Source organism: Lynx canadensis, chromosome B3 (assembly GCF_007474595.2).
Source record: "Lynx canadensis isolate LIC74 chromosome B3, mLynCan4.pri.v2, whole genome shotgun sequence".
NCBI lineage: Eukaryota > Metazoa > Chordata > Mammalia > Carnivora > Felidae > Lynx > Lynx canadensis.
Window position 1 is genome coordinate 34,561,729 of NC_044308.2, and position 18,535 is coordinate 34,580,263.

Sequence of the window (18,535 nt, forward strand, 5' to 3'; positions counted from 1 at the left end):
ATTTAAATAGTTAAGTTTATTAACTTTATTTAATTTTATTTAGCTTTTATTTAACTTAATGTTATTTTAGACTTAAATAGTGACATGTGGCTAATGGCCAAAATACTGAAGAGGGCAGTTATAGAATATTTCCACTCTCTTCAGAAGGTTCTTTTGCACAGTGCTGCCCTAGGGAATCAATGATAAAACTAGCCTAAACAATAAAAGAATTAAGTAATGTAGCAGGATATAAAATTAACACAGAAATCTGTGTTCATAGCCTCATATACACAAATAATGACCCATTAGAAGGCATAATAATAATAATATCAATAGAAAAGAGAAAATACTTAGGAATAAGTGTAACAAGAAATGTGCAAAATTTATATGAGGAAAACTTTCAAACACACCTGAAAGACACAATAAGCATACTTAAATGGAAATACACCATTTGTTCCTGATAGAATGATTTAACATAAGAGATCACTTCCCCAAGTTAATTTAAAAACATAATGCAATCCCAATAAAAAATACCAACATCTTACTGGGGGTTAGATAAGTTGATGATACTAAAGATTGCATCCAAAATCACCAGGGCAAAGATGGGCTTTTTAATAAATTGCTCTGGCACAACTTAATAGACATTTGAAAAACAATTAGATTAGCTCCAAACAGGGCTCTAATGCAAGTATTAAAACATACAAGTAGTAAAAAAAAAAATGTGCAAATTTATCTCTAGTAACTCATGTATCTGCTGATTTGTGCAAAAAGAAACACAAGAAAGACAAAACCAGAAACTTACAAAATTGACTTTCTATAGGGGTGGGTGAAAACAGAATGGAAGGAGTAGAAAGAAAGGAAAAGCAGTGGCTCTCTGAGTGATACCTTTTTGCATAGTTTTGAGTTTCAGAACCATGTTATTGTTACACGGACTGAAAAATAAATATATCAAATTATAGCAAAGTTGAGGGTGGAAAATAACAACAACAACAAAAACAATGGAATACAAACAGAAACAAATTTTTCTCATAGGTCAAAGGAATAACATAATCACCCTGAAAACTGGTGAAAAACTAACCCAAGCAACTTTTGAACACAGTTCTTTGATTATATACCTTTAAGTTAAAGACAAAACAGTATCAGTAAATACTGAACCCCGGTTAGTAGTCTTTTTCCTCCCACAGAAATATGGCTTAGTGATTCTGAAGCTACTTTCCATATATTCAAATATATAATGGGAGCAAATGTCAGAGAAAGGAATTATAAAAACGGAAAGGGGGTGATCGTGGATGGCTAAAATAAGCCCGGTGATAGCAGACTGTAATCGCAAGTTTCAGGATTGAATTCATGGAGGGTGTCAGTATGAAGCCACAGTTTTTAATATCCACAGACAGATAAAGATGTATAATACACTCACACGTATGTGCACACATATCCTAATACTGCCCATTGAGAAAGCCTAGAAGCAATGGCACGCCAACAACCGTGAACATACCTAGCATTCAAATCTTGCTTTCTAAATACCATTTGCCACAAAAAGGAATCAAAACTCCGGCTTGATTCCAGAGCCAGGACTGCAAAAGATGAGACTGGAATGGCTTGTTGTGCCAAGAAGTAAGGAAGAGTTCAAAAAACGATGAGGACATATCAAAAGACAACAGGAGTCAGCTCAACAAATCGGGGGAAAGTTGAGCATCAAAATGAATAACAGTAAATGATTATAATCTTCTCTTCCCCCGTATATAAAAATTTTCTGAAGAGTAGTCACTTAGGAGTTTAATTCCTTAGGGCTAGAAGTATGACTCCCCCTAGTAAATACAAATGCATTGTAACAGTTCACAGCTTGAAAGGCAGGACTCCAAGGATTAATGCCCTAGTGGTAGAATGAAAGGCAGTAAGGGAGGCACACATGCTTACCCAGAGTGCAAAGACGTGAAGTCAGCCTGAGACACAGGTATATGCGTGTTTATCCTTAAGTGTTAATACGTATTTGAGAAGGGACAGAAGAGCCATGCTGTGGAAGAATAAAAAATCTCTGCTATCTAGGTCAAGCAGACAGATGGCATTGTGAGGTGAGGCCGGGAGGGGAACACACGCGCACGCACGCGCACACACACAAAATGGGCTGAAACAGCCCAACGTGAAGGGGCTAGCCCTAACGTTATGTGAGCACAGGCGTTAAGGAGGAAGTAAGTTAACTGGATATCTATTATTATTATCTTCCTGCTCAGCTTCCCTTCCCCTAGCAACAGAACACCTCTGTTGTGTAGTAAGCCCAATCCACATACTGATCCCACCCCCATTGTCCTAGGGGATAGGGAACATATGTCCCAGGCTTGAGCATTCAGTGTGTCCTATATGCTCCTGGCCAGAATGACTAGTTCCGACAGGGCACCTGACCTAAATAAGCGCCATCAGAATCCTCTGCAATAGTGCTTCCTAGGCTGAAATGAACATTCGAATTCCCTGGGGATCTATTAAAAACGACAATTCTGATCCAGTAGGCCTAGGATAGGGTTTGAGAGTCTGGATTTCTAATAAGCTTCCCTGTAATGCTGATGCTGCTGGTCCAGAGTCATAATTATGAACATTAAGGCCCTTCAGAAACTTCCTGTCAGACTTATCAGGGAATAATTGACCTTCACCAGAGCTGCAAAGCTGACAAACTGATCCTGGGCCTGTTGGCTTTTCTATGACATGTAGGGTTTGTTTGTTTTAGATTTCCATCATTCAATACTTTGTGTATTCTTTCATTACATCATATACACACTCACAGAAAACAGAAGCCATATACATGTCTTCTGTCACTCCCCCAAATGCCTTATTTGGTGTTTTACATTTAGAAATGCATAATCAATGTTCTTTAACACCCACTGGGCAACAATTTTAAATTCCTAGATGAAAGAAGTGGAGAAGATATTTTAAGGAAATGGTAAAGCAGAAGAAGGATCAGTTTCTAGCTACCATCCTCTGGATATCCTGAAGATAGTCCTAGATCCTGAACCTATGCAGCTATGAAAAACCAGCATCACTCTCATCATTCCTCAAGTGAGTCACTGTGAAGAATTATAAGGGCGATACCTGTTCAGTACAAAAAAGTAAGCCTCAAAGACAAGATCAAAGGAACTAGCAAAAAATATTATTAATCGTACTTACAGATTTGCTCAGTGCTTTCTGGGAGATACCTAACCCCAAAACTATAGTCTCTAACCTGGGGTCTACAAGCGACATTGTCAATTTCTTTTCAAGCCATAAGAAGGGAGTTTTACCAAAAACAACTCTCAGAGATTAGTTGACAGTTTGAACTACCCTTTAAGGAATCTTAAGTCACTGTGATACCTTTTTATGCGCCCAGAACAAACAAGCTTAACTGATTCACTTCCCTTCAAGGCAAGAATCCAGAAGTATCCTCCTTATTTACAGAGAATCCCAACTCCTAACTCCTGTTTTTGGATTAAACAAGATTTCTTAAAGGGTTTAATACCCTCCTGTTTTAACCAAGGCTTGATTAGAAACCCACTAACTTTCAGGATCAGGCAATAATTTTCCTTCCCGACCAAATTACATTTCAGCCCTTCATAAAAGTCAGCTTTAATACTAAATGCTAATAGGGAAAAAGCAACTAATTCAACCCATTCAATAACCTATTCACACACACACACACACACACACACACACAGACACACACACACACACACACACTTCCTAAAAAGTAAACTTCCAAAAATGCACACATAATAGTCATAGGTTCTCTTATTTTTCTTTCAGGCCAGCCAGTCTCCAGGATGGGGGTGTTCTCTTCAGCACCAGCCCTTCCAGAGAGGTAGCTCTCTCTGTTTTCCAATTCCTCTGCCAGTGACAGAGTGAGTCAAGTATCCAATTCAGGACAGGTGTATTAGGAAGCCTGACTGTAGGTGTGTATCTAAACTATATTCTGCTATTTTGTACTCCATTTGTCTGATTCCTACATCTTTCAATTGATTCAAAACTTACAGCAGAAGAGAAAGAGTACGATTATCAATCAGTCCTTCAAACGTCGGAAGTCAGCAGCTTTCATACAAATATACAATCCCTATCAATGTATTCCTAATTTATCATTGCTTTTAGATTATATATATTGTTCCATCACAAATAGGGAAAATATTTTTCTTTTGAAAATGACATGATCTCGCAGTCTCAGACACGGACTCAAGAATGGCTAAATGTAGACATATTTATTATGCGTGCATATGAAAAAGTATCCCAACAATTTAATCATACATCTGTAGCATTCCCTTTTCAGTTTGACCTGCTCATTCGTATCTTTCACCAGCCACAGGTTTCTGGTTTAATTAGTTCTTTCCTCAGTCTCTTCAGTAAAGATTAGAATCTGTTAAACCATAGTTTCTGAAACCATTTCTATAGGAAGATAAAGAAATAAAGACAGAGCATGGAGTTTTCTGAACGAATAACATGATACTGGAGTGGAGTTTAGAGAATCTAAAGAATCCATTTTTAGCCCATTTCTAAACTGTTCATTTTAAATACCAGGAAGTCTTTTCAGATAAACTGTACACCTTCCACTTCAGGTTTAGATTATATCATTGGTTCCTATATACCTATAGGTACACAGTATTGTTAACATAAAGGGAATTCATATCTTTTTGTTTGTTTGTTTGTTAAGTAGGCTTCCATGCCCAGTGCGCAGCCCAGTGCAGGGCTTGAACTCATGACCCTGAAATCAAGACCTAAGCTGAGATCAAGAGTCGGACACTTAACCTACTGAGCCACCCAGGCGCCCCTGGAATTCATATCTTATTAAGTACCAGGCAGATAGATGGCAGAAAAAAAAATAGATGATATATAACATGATACTTTGAAAATCTGATAGAAAGAACTTGCACTTTGGCAATGATGGTACATCCCAGGACAGCCATGATGAAGTTGCTGCAAACTGAATCCTAGGACACTACATAGCATATTGAATAGGGCTATTAAGAATTATCTAAGGATACTGGGAAATATTGGAAAACACCAGCTTTACACTTCAGTTTTATTTACACATTGATTAAAACAATGATGATTACGTGCCTACAATGTGCATCATGTGACCACTACTATGAGAAGTGAAATGTGGCCTAACTGGACATAAATACAAACAGATAGTACAGTGTACTGAGAGATGCTGGAGAGGTATCAGGAAAAGGAAACAATTCTCCTTGTCTGGGAGTAGACTGGATGACACGGATTAACAGAAGTTCCTCCGGGTAGAACTATACATTTGGGTTTCTGGCATAACTAATTTTGAGCTTGTTTTTTTTTCCTGAAATGAACTGACCAATGTGTTCACTCTTTCCAATATCTATTCATTGATATTTGTTTTAAATGTTGATGTTCACTGTATTCGGGAAAAGGAAATTAGAAAATACATATTGGTCTCGATTTACTAGACTTGTTTGTTTCTGAACCTAGAACAACCACCCAATATAATATTTAATCATAAGCAATTTTAAGACTCAAAATTCCCCTTAGTAATATGCACCAAAATTTTTCCTGTAACGTTTAGAGCCATCACATTAACAAAACCCCCCCCCCCCCCCCCACAAAGGGCCTTTGGTCAATGTTTTTAAAAATGTTAATTCAAGGGAGCATCTGGCTGGAAGAGCATGTGACTCTTGACCTCGGGGTTGCAAGTTCAAGCCCCGTGTTGGGTGTAGAGATTGCTTAAAAGGAAATCTTGGGGCGCCTGGGTGGTGCAGTCGGTTAAGCGTCCGACTTCAGCCAGGTCACGATCTCGCAGTCTGTGAGTTCGAGCCCCGCGTCGGGCTCTGGGCTGATGGCTCAGAGCCTGGAGCCTGTTTCCGATTCTGTGTCTCCCTCTCTCTCTGCCCCTCCCCCGTTCATGCTCTGTCTCTCTCTGTCCCAAAATAAATAAACGTTGAAAAAAAAAAATTAAAAAAAAAAAGGAAATCTTAAAAAAATAAAAATCAAAACGTTAATCCACTTCCCCAAGCAGCTATCAGCCTCTCAACTGTGTATGTGTGAGCCCAGGCTGAGCTGAGGTGTATGAACAGCTTGCTCCCGGGGCCTTACTTTAATTTGATTTCAAGAATCTTTCCTCTGAGAATAACTGACACACATATACACACAAATATTACCTCTACACTAGTGAAAATCAAACCTCGATGACGATAAGAGTATCTGGAAAAAATTCCAGTGAAGTTCCTTCATAATTGATAAATAAAACCCATGACAACATTTGTGTGTATTTTTGTACCGCAGAATTAATGTTTTAAGTGACTATAGATGCTGATGCAAACAGAATAACATGAGGTATAATAATAATAAAAAAAGAACTATCTCCTTGATTTTTTTTCTGCCTTTCCCTCCTTCAAAGGTAAATGCAAAAAGAATAGTTAACATAAAGAGGGTCCCCAGTTTCCCTACTGCCTTGTACCTTTGCCGCCTTTTCTTTCTTCCTTACTATCTGCCACCCTTGCCCTATGAACTCTGGCTCTTCAAGAAACCACAAGGCTTGCAAAAACAGTCCTCAGAAAATATGTTCCGATAGTTACAGAATCCTCAAGCAAGACACATGAAGGAAGGAACAACCCGCAAGCCCTGGAGGGGGTAAGGTGGAAAACTACTCTTTGTGGTAAGGGTGCAAGACCCTGTATTCGCCTTTCCAGGGTCCTGCACAATCTCTGATCCTGCTCCAGCTGGAGGGCCAGCTGGTTTTCGGGGCTCCCTGACACCACATCTAAATGAAGTCTTTAATCTCTATTCGGGTCACTGAAATAATTTTCTCTTGGCAGTAAAATCTATATGCAATTTAATAAATGGGAAGATATAAAGCAAACATACTCTGTTCATTTTAAAATGCTGCTCGAAGCAAAATAATTATAGAATTTATAGCTGTACAAAATACACCATATAGGTATATAAAGCATATATAAAAAAAAGATTGGTTTCTGATGCTCACTTATCTATAGAATATTGAGGGGATAAGCTTACAATATCAATGGGTGAAGGGCAGTAGGTTGATTCCCTTAAATGAGAAAAAGCTCCCCAGTGTGTTCAAATCACCGGCCACTTGCCAAGAGTACATGGTATCATGGTGCTAATAATCTACCTGAAGTCACCAATCTGTCTGGCATCAGACCAACAAATACTTAAAACTGACATAAAGAAAAAGTAATTTTGACTGTAACAGAAAAATAAAACAATAGAGAAAATCGATGAACTAAACTGTGCAACCCTCCGCTTAGGGTAGAAAAACCCACACAAGACTTCATGTTAGAATGCAGGGTATTACAAATAGCGTGGTCATCTAACAAACCGAATGTCCTAAAGATGATGAAGGAAATAAAGTTGGTCCATTTTAAACACTTTTATACGCTACAGTATTTTAGAATGATTTCTACTCTTGATATCTAAATGGAAAAGTCACCAGTAATAAAGCAACACTGAAATAAGGTATACATAGAAGATTTTATACAATTTTAGTAAAAGTTCCATGCTTTAAATGCATTTAGATCCAATAATTAGGTCAACTCTAAACATGACGAAACAAATTTATCTTATGTTAAGTCTGTTTTTCTGAAGTGATGGAACAAATCTGTCATTAGTTGTGGACTCTGTTCACCTGTTTTCTTTCTGAAAGGACTGAAATGCTGCAGCTAAGCTTGACAATCAGACGCTAAGGCACAAGGCCCTCAGCCAACCCTGGGGGGGTTGCTCACCTTGGCGGAGTAAAACAGCAATGGATTAAAAAATAAATATATTAATTAAAAAGCCCCTAGTTTTAGAATTGTTTTTGTAGGTCCTCTTTAGCCCATGCCTATCACATTTAGAAGAATGCAATTAAATGTCTGCCTGAAGGTGAATCACGTGGGAGCCATTAGGCAAACACCTCCAAGCGTGACAGAGCTAAACGGGTACTGATCGTGGCATTTCCTTGGCACGAATGTAGTCATTTCTTAAATTTAACATTTTTCTTAGAAGGCAGTCAGAAAGGATCTGTCAATGGTTGGTTTCTGTTTTATTCTGGTGATTTGCGTTAATTCAGTTGGTAAGATTTGCCTATCGTTGGTCATCTGCCATGAAGGAAAAAAAATGAACCCATTCTAACAGTTCGCTGGATACTAGAACTCAGAAAACTTAATTTCCATCGAGCCAAAATGACATAAGCAACACCTGGAATTCTGGAAAGTACAAGAGTGAAGCCTGCACTGTAGGAACACCTTATGTAACAACCTGTTCGTCAAAACTACCAATCCATTCTGAAGGTCAGTAAAAAAACCATTTCCTCCTTAAAATATCAACCGGTATGAAAAAAGATAACTGCCGGGTAGTCTGAGTTTCTCTGACTGGATATATAATTCATATGGTGTGTCTTACCATGTTAAAATAAAGCTTGAAAAAAATGCAAAATGAGTTATTTCCTGACAACGGTAAAATTATTAACTATTTTTTACAAATTTGGAAAAGAGCCTGGGGGCTACTCTGGAGAACCACGATGAGGGAAAAGGCACACCCAAAAGCTTACAGTCTGGTGACCTCTGGTCATACTATAATTACTAAAAGAGATCATTAGAGAACTTGTAATAGTCTTCTTTCCTCAAAAAAGAAAATGGAAACCTAGCTCAAAATGTTCAGTGACATCGCAAAGAGAAAGCGGAGCCCAAATAGCATTGTCTTACTAAGAGGAAGGAAGTGGGTAAGAGAGGCCCACACGGGCAGGAGGGGGGAATCCCTGACATTGTTTAGAATTTCCAGCGTGTGGTGATAATAAAAAGCAAATTATTTTTAGTCAGTCTTATTATTGTATTTTTATTTATTTGTTAAAGTTTATTTACTTATTTTGAGAGAGAGAGAGCACAAGTGGGGGAGGAGCAGAGAGAGAGAGAGAGAGAGAGAGAGAGAGAGAGAGAGAATCCCAAGCAGGTTCCATGCTGTCAGTGCAGAGCCTGAAGTGGGGTTTGATCTCAGGAACCATGAGATCATGACCTGAGCTGAAATCAAGAGTTGGACGCTTAACCAACTGAGCACCCAGGTGCCCCAATTTGATTATTGTTTTTAAATGCCCTAGAGGTACTGCAAATCCTTCCTGCCTGTACCCTGAGGCCAACCACACCCATGACCTTAACCCTTGATACAACCCATCTAACAGGAAGGTTTAATTTCTACAGATTTTTCTCTATTCTAGAAGTTCTGCGCAAGATCTTTACCGACAAATTGATAGATTGACCTAGAAGCCAGAAACAACGGCCAAGAGAATTTTGATTGCTTAAGCCTTTAAACCTCACATGTCCAGGCAGTAAACAAACAGTCCAAACGACGTAGGAATGATGTGAAAGCAGACCCACCAAAACAAGTTGCTAAACCATAGGGAAGAATATCTCTACTTGAGGGACTGAACTGATTCTTCTTGAAAAATTTTTGATACACTAGTAATATTATTCACATAGTAGATGCTGGAGAGACTGTAGTGAGCACTTTATATTCTTCTGCCTTTGTCAAGTTTATAGTCTAGCAGGGAGGACAATTTAAAATTCAATAAACTATGGAACTGCAATAATTATAGAAGTACAGGAAGCTATGATGAAAGCGTGTGGCAAGACTCCATAGTGTTGTTCAAACTCTGTAAGCCCAATCCATACTGAGAAATATATTTACATTGTAACCCTGCCCCCCATATCTATAGCAAAATAATATACACACACAAACTCATGCACAGACACATCCATATACAATTAAACCTGGACATTTTTCATGAAACAGTATTTGTCCTGATAATGTGTGGCAAACTCTGATATTTTCTATTTCATTTTTATTTTCCCAGCCTCAACCACAAGATTGATTTTAGGATCCTTCTATGGGTTTTGACCCAAAGATGGAAAAACAGACTGATGGCATTTTTAAGTCAGCTGCATCATTTGCTAAAGGTACAAATTCCTGAACCCCCACCTAAAGCTATTGAATTAGAATCCATGGAAAACGGATCCCAGAAAGCCGCATTTTAGCGGCTCTCCAGATAATTCTTAGGCATATTAAAGTTTGAGAACCCTTGGTATCATTTAATCTCAAATCTCAATGATGAGGAGTTATTCAGGCACTGAGAGGGTAGACAAATGTTAGTGCCAGAAGCCACGGTAGATACAAAGACCAAGTGGGCAAGCGGGAGCATGCTGTGTTTAAGGAAGTTCAAAGGAATAAGAGTCTAGGGCACTTGGGAAGGCAACGAGCATGGAGAAGTCGGCACGCGTGGCTCATTCTGCAAGTTCTCTCTTCTAGTCTGTTCCACAATCCCTCAAGAATAATTAAAAGGAAGGAAATTTTGACAAATGCCACAACATGGATGAAATCTGAGGAGAGCTAGACACAAACAGACAAATACTGTGTGAGTCCACTCGTATGAAGTACCTAGGGCAGTCACATCCCAGAGACAGAAAGTAGAATGGTGGATGCCAGGGGCTGAAGGAGGGAGGAATGGAGAATTATTGTTTAATGGGTACACGGTTTCAGTTTTACGAGATGAAAAGAGTTCTGGAGGTTGGCTGTGCAACAATGTGAATGTAACACTACCTCACTGTATACTTAAAAACGATTAAGAGGGTACATTTATGTGTATTTTACCATAATTTAAAAAAGAATACACGAGTCCAAGAGTCCTAAGCTGATATCTGATCCTCACTAGTGTTCGACTTCTTTCCCAATGATACCGAATTCCCCTCAGTTCTAGAAGCAATGGCAACCATTCCCTTTTAGGCAATCAAAACACTAGAATCATAAACCCTTCTTCCTTTTTTTTTTTAAAGCTTGTAAAAACTTTCTAAATTGGAGAATGAAGGGGAGAGAGAGAGAGTGGAGAGAAGAATCGATTACAACTTGACCTTGTGATGAAGAGCAGAGCCCTGTAACCGTCTCAGCGGAAGAGATGAAACTAATGGAACGCTATAATTTTTGGCTAAAGATCATAAACTGCTTCCTGTGGGTCACAAATATTTACTTATCCTCGACAAATATTTTTGCTTATGAAGCTTTTCTTCATGAAGGAAAATTTTGCGTAATGCCCAAGTTAACACGTATTCTCGTGTTGGGGTGCCACGACTCAGTGGTTCCCAAATCTAGCATTGAGTTACACATCAGAGTACTCTGAGGAACCTTAAAAATTTACAGAACCCTGGCTCCACTCCAACTCTCCTGGAGAAGATTACCCAGTAGGTTCCAGCAGTGAACCAGTGACTAGGTCATTTTAAAGCTTCCAAGGATATTTTTATGTGTAGCCTATTTGGGAAAAATCACTCAAAGAAAAGACAGTAAGGAGAATGGCTGCCTGAGCACATGCACTTACCTCCCTCCACCCTCTCAAAATCTCTTTGAAATTAATGAACATAAAAGTATGAAAATACCCATAGCAGTACTAGAAAACCAGGAAGAGTTCCATCAGTAGACCAGAACACTAAGGAATTTCTGGAAGATATAAAGCAGATGGAATCAGTAAAACCCCAAATTGCTAAAGAGCCTGAAATGAACAGGATCATTTACATTGTAAGTGTTGCCGGCAGAACCTCAGAATATTCCCTAGATCAGAGGCAGCAAGTGTTGGCAGCAGATGTGGGTCAGGTGTCCAGTAATTACTGAAGGCTTTGGTAATAATTTTCCAGCATCTTACTCTCAAGAGTAGCTGACTTGTGAACTGTCCCCGGGTTGAACATGACAAGAGAGGAAAGGCAGTGTTCTGGGTAAAGTCTGGCGGCCAAGAGGAAAAAGGAGTCCCCATTTCCAGAAGGCAAGTTTCTTGTGCACATCCTAAAAGAAAGTCCAACTGGGTAGACCTCCTCCTTCCCCCCTACCCTACATCCTCTGCAGGAAGAGATCCCGTACTCATAATTTTCATGCACGCATTTTTTTTTTTTAACCACTGCTGACAAAACAAGTCCACAGACTCATTTGTTAACATGAACTGCCATCACAAAAGCATAGAAATAAAGAAACAAAAGAAAGAAAGCATTTTTATTTGGAGAACAAATACAGGGTTAACTCCAAGGGGAATAAAGTAAATTCTAGAAATCAAGGGAAACTTTCTCTCACCCATAAAATAAGAATAAGCCATTAGAAAAGGAAAAATACAATCAGAGTACTTAGAAATTAAGACCATGAGAGCCAAGAAAAACAAATCAACCAGACAAACAGCACCTCAGAAGAAGAGGTGAATGATGGAATGAACATATCTGAAGAATGAATTAGGTACAACGGATCCCCTTGATCAAGCACAGAATATGACTCTCAGGGTGATCATCATAAACAACTTCGGCAGGCCCCGCCAGGGTTCCGTGGGCTGGAGGAGGGCCCAGGTGTGGAGGGAGAAAGAATAGGCAAGGATCACACTGCAGGTCTAGAGAGAGCAGACCTAATGAGCCCACCCTAAGCCTTCTGGATCAACTTTGCCCGGCTTGTGTCCTCTACCTGGAATGTCCAAGTACCCTTCACTTTACCAAGGTCTATTTTCACTTAGGCCTGGGTCTCGGTACCACGTGCCTCTGGCAAGGCTTTCTTCACTTCCCATCCTCAGGCCGATTTTACATTTTCGAACATCCCCACAGATCAGCACAGCTAAGTTTAACTTTCTATATAATAACCTATTTGTGTCTCTGTCTTCCTCAGTTTTGAGGGATATTTGAAAAAAAATTTTTAATGTTTATTTATTTTTGAGAGAGAGAGAGACAGAGGATGAGCCGGGGTGGGGCAGAGACAGAGAGGGAGACACAGAATCCGAAGCAGGCTCCAGGCTCTGAGCTGTCAGCACAGAGCCCGACATGGGGCTCAAACTCAGGAATGGTGAGATCATGACCTTAGCCAAGGTCGAATGCCCAACTGACTGAGCCACCCAGGCGCCCTGAGGGATATTTTAACCAAAAACACTGGTATTATTCAGCTACAGAGACATGGATACATGTCAGTTGTCCTCTCAATATATCTTACATGCCTACTGGTAGCACTGGATGCACTTCTAATAGCTGAAGAAAAATAACAGAAAGGGTTCTGTACACACAGCATTAAAGTACCTATTCGTCCCATGTTGGAATTCTCTGAATTCAATTGGATACCATCACATTTTGCGACTTTCTGAATTTCCACCAGGTTCCTAACTGTTTATGCAAACGGACCTCTACGAATCCAGTAATTTGGTCAAAAACTAGGAAGCCCTACCACATAACAATCAATATGTTTTTGTCTCCCTGAAATGGATATACAATTGGATACTTTCATTTACTGAATATCATCTGTGAGTTTTCCGGAGGGAGTCATAAAAGGTACTGACTTTCAGCTTTTCACCGCTGTCTCTACTCTTACTGACCTCTGCTACTCCTGGGCTACTAAGTCTAAAACCAGGCAACTCTATTATGCCAGGACTATGGCAGGGCACTGGGGCCCTGAAACGACAGTTATCAGTACAGATCATGTGATGGCCCAGGTATCTGAGATATCTTGAGTAAAGCTAACAGAAGTGATTTCAAGGCTTGCACTCTCTGATTTTTCCCCCAGCGGATCAAATCTATTCTGTATACCATGTCCTGGACCACAGGCGTCGACAGGAACAGAGCAGAAAATGTACTGAGCCTCAAAAGCAGACGAGCTGGAAGCACTAAAGGAAGGTTAAGGGCTGTGCCTATGTAGAAACGTAAGAAAACAATTAGTAAGAAAATGAAAGCACTGAAATCGTTGACTCACCTCTAGCTCAATTTCTTGGGAAATCATGCTTTTTAAAGAAACTTAAAAGAGAGGGAGAAGGACAGTGAAGAATATGGCATTGGTTATCTTTAATTGCCCTTACAAAGCAAATATTCCTTAAAAACAATGTGGTAATGACCGCGGGATTTATTGTATATGTGACAGAGAAAATTTTTCTCTGGAATTTTTCTCCTTAAGGCACAAAAGATAATTGATTTGGGGGATACGAAAATTAGAGGTCCAACTTACAAAGTAATATATTGACCCAATAGGTGTATTATCAAGTAGCATAGTTTTCCCCAGCTCATGGAAAACCTACCATGGCTGAAATAAAACTAAAAATGATTTTTAAAAAGAAAGATATTAATCTCATTAGTCATATCTTTATTTTGCTGAGTGGGTAAAACTCTTTTCCAGATTGGGAAGAAAATTCCCTAAATAGAAGTAATTCAAGCCAACTCTCTATAGTCAGGAGTTCAGAAGTTCAAGTATCCTGGGGACTTGGGAACGTCAGAGCCCCTATATACCCAGATTTATATCTCTCTTTAAATTACTCCCCATAATCAAGGCAAGAAGCAGAAGTAATAAGTTCCACCATAAGCTGGGGGAATCTAAAGGTTTCCAGCACCTTAAACAATGAATATGGTAAGAATGAGAAACTATCTTCTCACAATAGTTGCTAATGGTCTTTAGGTAGAAATTCCCCAAAGAAAATTAAGTGTCCCTTCCACTGCTATTGAAAAGAAACCCTACCTCCCCAATAAGACCACGGGAACACATTCAACACAAACTGGAAAAAATATGAAAAGTCAGAAAACTTCAATATTTTTTCCACAGAAGAGAAGAAGAGAGACAGAGGAAGGGTATTTGAAATAATGCCTCTGTGCAAAGTTAACCATCTGGATTTAATCTCTAACCTTTAGAGATATGGTACAGAGATATGGGGTTAACCCTTAGGTCTGATAGGGGAGGAAAAAGATGCCAACAAAACTGCACAAAAACTAAAGTCCTTTTTAAAAAATTTTATTTATTTTAAGTAAGCTCTATGCACAACATGAGGCTCAAATTCACAACCCTGAGATCGAAAGTCAATGCTCTACTGACTGAGCCAGCCAGGTGTCCCTACACTGGTTCTTAATAATCAGAAGCATAGACCTTGAGCTCAGGAAGAGATGTGCTCTAAACTCTTACACTTAGTTCTTACCCTCTTATAAAAGATGGTTCAAAGAGTAGCCCCGAGGTAAAAGTAGAGAACAGAGAGGCAGTCATAAAGCATAGTTCAAACTGACTGGCTGGGGGAAGGAGGAGGAGGAAAGGATTAGGGAAGGAGTAGAGGTCCTTCCTTTTGCATCAAAAAGTCTGCCTGTCTCAGCACCAGTTCTGAAATCTTCCACATTGACACTGAATGAGACAGCATCACAATGTGAGGATGACAGGCTTCAAATCTTTGGAAAACAAAATGTATGCATGTGTATACTCTAATATACAGTCTCTTAGCAGCATTCGTTCTAAGTAGGGATAACAAGATAGAAGTTATGGCCTAATTAGCAAGAGGCTCAGTGACACAGCCTGAAATATTACATCCAAATTGCTTAGTAGCTATACAGAGTGTAGATGACAATTTATAGAAGAAATTCTAATTCAACTGACCGGTGCAGGAAGTGTCAAACAAAGGACAGCAAAATATATGTTGAAATTTCCACATACACATTTTACGAAAGAGCAACCCTACGGTATAATTAAATAAAAAGCACAGGCTATGCTAATGTCATCATCCTAGCATTAGAGTCTCTAATCCTCACCAGAGCTTTGTTTTTCCACCAAGAACTTTGTTATATGGCCCTGTCATTTTCAAATGTAAGATCTTCCATGACAAGAAAATTTTCCAAGGTACTTATAATCCTCATTTAAAGCACTAGAACCCACACAATCAGGTTATTAATAAATGACAAATAGGGAGTTTCCACTTACGTAGATATATTGTTGAAGCTGAGAAACAGACGTTGGAGGCTGGGCAAATTATCCACATCTCTCTAGAAGGAAACAGAAAGCAAAAAATTATCAGCTGGAAGAAAAAAAAAATATTATCAACATCTTCTGGCTCGGCTGTTGAAATATGTAGTCATTGCTGTTTACTGCAACCTTGCTAGACCATTGATTTCCACTGGACACCGAGCTCCATTCTTCCCCACTGCAGATTAAATGGGAGGGTTTCACTACATCCGCAGAGCAAGCTGCACCACTCGCAAGGTAAAAAGCACTGAGAACAGGGAGAGATGCCGCTAGCCTCTTTAAGCATGCTTTTGGGAAAGAAGCCAAAATGCTACTTCAGCATTTCAACTGTAGCACAAATATAGTATGATCAAACATTTGTTAAAAATCACTTTTAAAAGGAAGCTGTTCAAATGTTTTAAATTTTAAATTTATGCAGTTAGCTTTCCCAACAGTACCGAGAATTTCAAAGCCATTTCCCTCACTATTCTCAATCCTTTGGAAATAGACCAGTTACAAATGAACCAAGATGCTGACAATCTCCCCATAAAACTAAAAGCAGATCACAGTGAGTGTCACTGAAGGGCAATTTCCAACCTAAGCAAACAACAGACGTTACAATTGGAAATCTACCCCGTTCTGTTTGGGTACAGCACCCCAAAGCAAACTATGGCTGTTTAAACGTGGTTTTATCCTTACCAAATATTGAAATGTTTTGGCTCAAATGATTTTTTTAAAAATCACAAAATAAGTACAAAGCCATCTAATTTCATCAAATGGAAAGACACAAACTTCTTGAAAATCTGACATATGCTGAAGAAATAGAATCTTAAGAAGCAGCTTAGTAATTACCTAGGCTACAACCTCATTAGGCACATGAGAAAAAGTGAACAGTTGGGGTTGTTGCAAAGGGAGGGTGGGGGTGGGATGGAAAGGTGACCCAGGATTACATACTGCCCTTTGAGGCTGAGACAGGACAAGATTGGTTATCTTGACTTCCGTTAAAATTCTACACACTGACACTTCTCTTATAAAATGTATCTCTCTCTCTCTCTCTCTTTTTTCATTTAAAAAGTTTTTTTAAAGACTCCCTTTAATTTGCTGGATGATGAGCTAGCTAAAATATCTGCTGTTAATACTAATATGTTAGTATGAAAAGTTGGGACACATCTCTTTCTTCTTTTTTTTTTTTGTGTCTGGGACTAATTATTGAAGCATAATTAACATACAGCATTATATTAGTTTCAGGTGTATAATAAATGCTATTAATTTTTAAGGGCAATATCATTTATAATAATTCTAGTTATAGGAGTTTGAATAATGCTAATACAGGTATATACATTTTACATATTACTGTGTCAAATATTTAAACCCCAATCAAAACTTGTTTTACTGTTTCCATAGGTCATTATCTTTCTTCCTCCTTCCTTTCCTTCCTCCCTTTAAAAATTTTTTTTTCAACGTTTTTTATTTATTTTTGGGACAGAGCGAGACAGAGCATGAACGGGGGAGGGGCAGAGAGAGAGGGAGACACAGAATCGGAAACAGGCTCCAGGCTCTGAGCCATCAGCCCGGAGCCCGACGCGGGGCTCGAACTCCCGGACCGCGAGATCGTGACCTGGCTGAGGTCGGACGCTTAACCGACTGCGCCACCCAGGCGCCCCCCTTCCTCCCTTTTAAAACTACCATTTCCAAGACCCCAGTAAGAATTCAGACAAGGGAATTAAAATTACAGCAAAGCCTAGCTTTTCCTAAAATGGTTCATTTATTTAAGTTTGCCATATAAAGAAAATATAAAAGTGATGGAATTGTGACAGAGCCACATCTCCCTGGTTTTTGAGAGGGTAGAGGAGAAATGAATCTGGCTTAAGACATTTTCCCACGGGGTTTCCCTTGTGCACCCCTCTCCAACACTTTGTCAACTCTGCAGATCCTAAGCAGTATAAAACAAATACAGTTGCCAGTCATCGGACCATGGGCTATGTGCACCATTCACTTGGCATTCCTATTCTCAGCCCCACCCCTGAAAAGCCTGTTCCATAGGTGTGAATGGTGGTTTTTAGAGTTTTTCAACCATGGCCAAAGATAAGTCTGCAGAAAACAGGAAGGCGTCCAAATTCCCCACAGTGGGTTGTAAGCTCTAAATGTTGGCCAACTTCTGGAATCATCTCTACCAGCTTCTTCTCCTGATAATCCCAGAAGTGCCTGGAAGGTAAGTGGAGGAGTGATGGACTAGTGGTTGGTCTCATTTTACTCCGGGGCCCTACTTTCCAAAGAAGTGGTAGCTTTCTTCCTATCTGGTCTCTACAAGTAGGGAGTCATAGCCAAACTGAAAGCCCTCTCTGTACTCTCAGGGGATCTTTTCTCCCAAATTCTTCCTGAAATCTACCCGAGATATTTATGGGCACCAACATTGTTTGTTGACATCTAACCAGGAGAAAGTGAGAAGCAGCAGCCTGGCTCTCCTTTAAATCAAGGCGCCTTAAAAAAAACCAAAAAACACTTGTCACTTTTAGCTCCAGCCTACCACCTTCAGAGACTGCAGACACCTTCCAAGATGTAAGTTTTTGCTATTAAAATATAAATTCAAATGATATCAGGCTATAATTTGTGAGACAGGTTTTTTAAAGTTTGCTTGATTAAATTATAATATTTTGTATTTATAGTCATTTATGAAACCAAATTTTAGGAGACGTCTTTATCAAATTTTAGCCGTCATTAGCCGTCATTACCTGATAGCGCTATAAAAAAATATTCACAACAGATTGAAAAACGAAAACTCAGAATTTGGCTACATATCCCTATAACCAGTTTAGCTGATAGCCCTTCCAGAACTTTAAAAAGCAAA

General features: G+C 39.2%; 1 protein-coding gene across 2 annotated transcripts in view; it reads right to left on the reverse strand.

Annotated features, from left to right (window-relative positions):
* The window catches only part of LRRC49 (leucine rich repeat containing 49), a 150,880-nt gene that overhangs the window by 87,577 nt on the left and 44,768 nt on the right, over positions 1-18,535 (reverse strand). For both annotated transcript variants that reach the window (XM_030317792.1, XM_030317790.1), the window contains one exon: positions 15,667-15,728. In XM_030317792.1, coding sequence (XP_030173652.1) covers positions 15,667-15,728 — 62 coding nt within the window. The remainder of the gene's footprint in view (positions 1-15,666; positions 15,729-18,535) is intronic.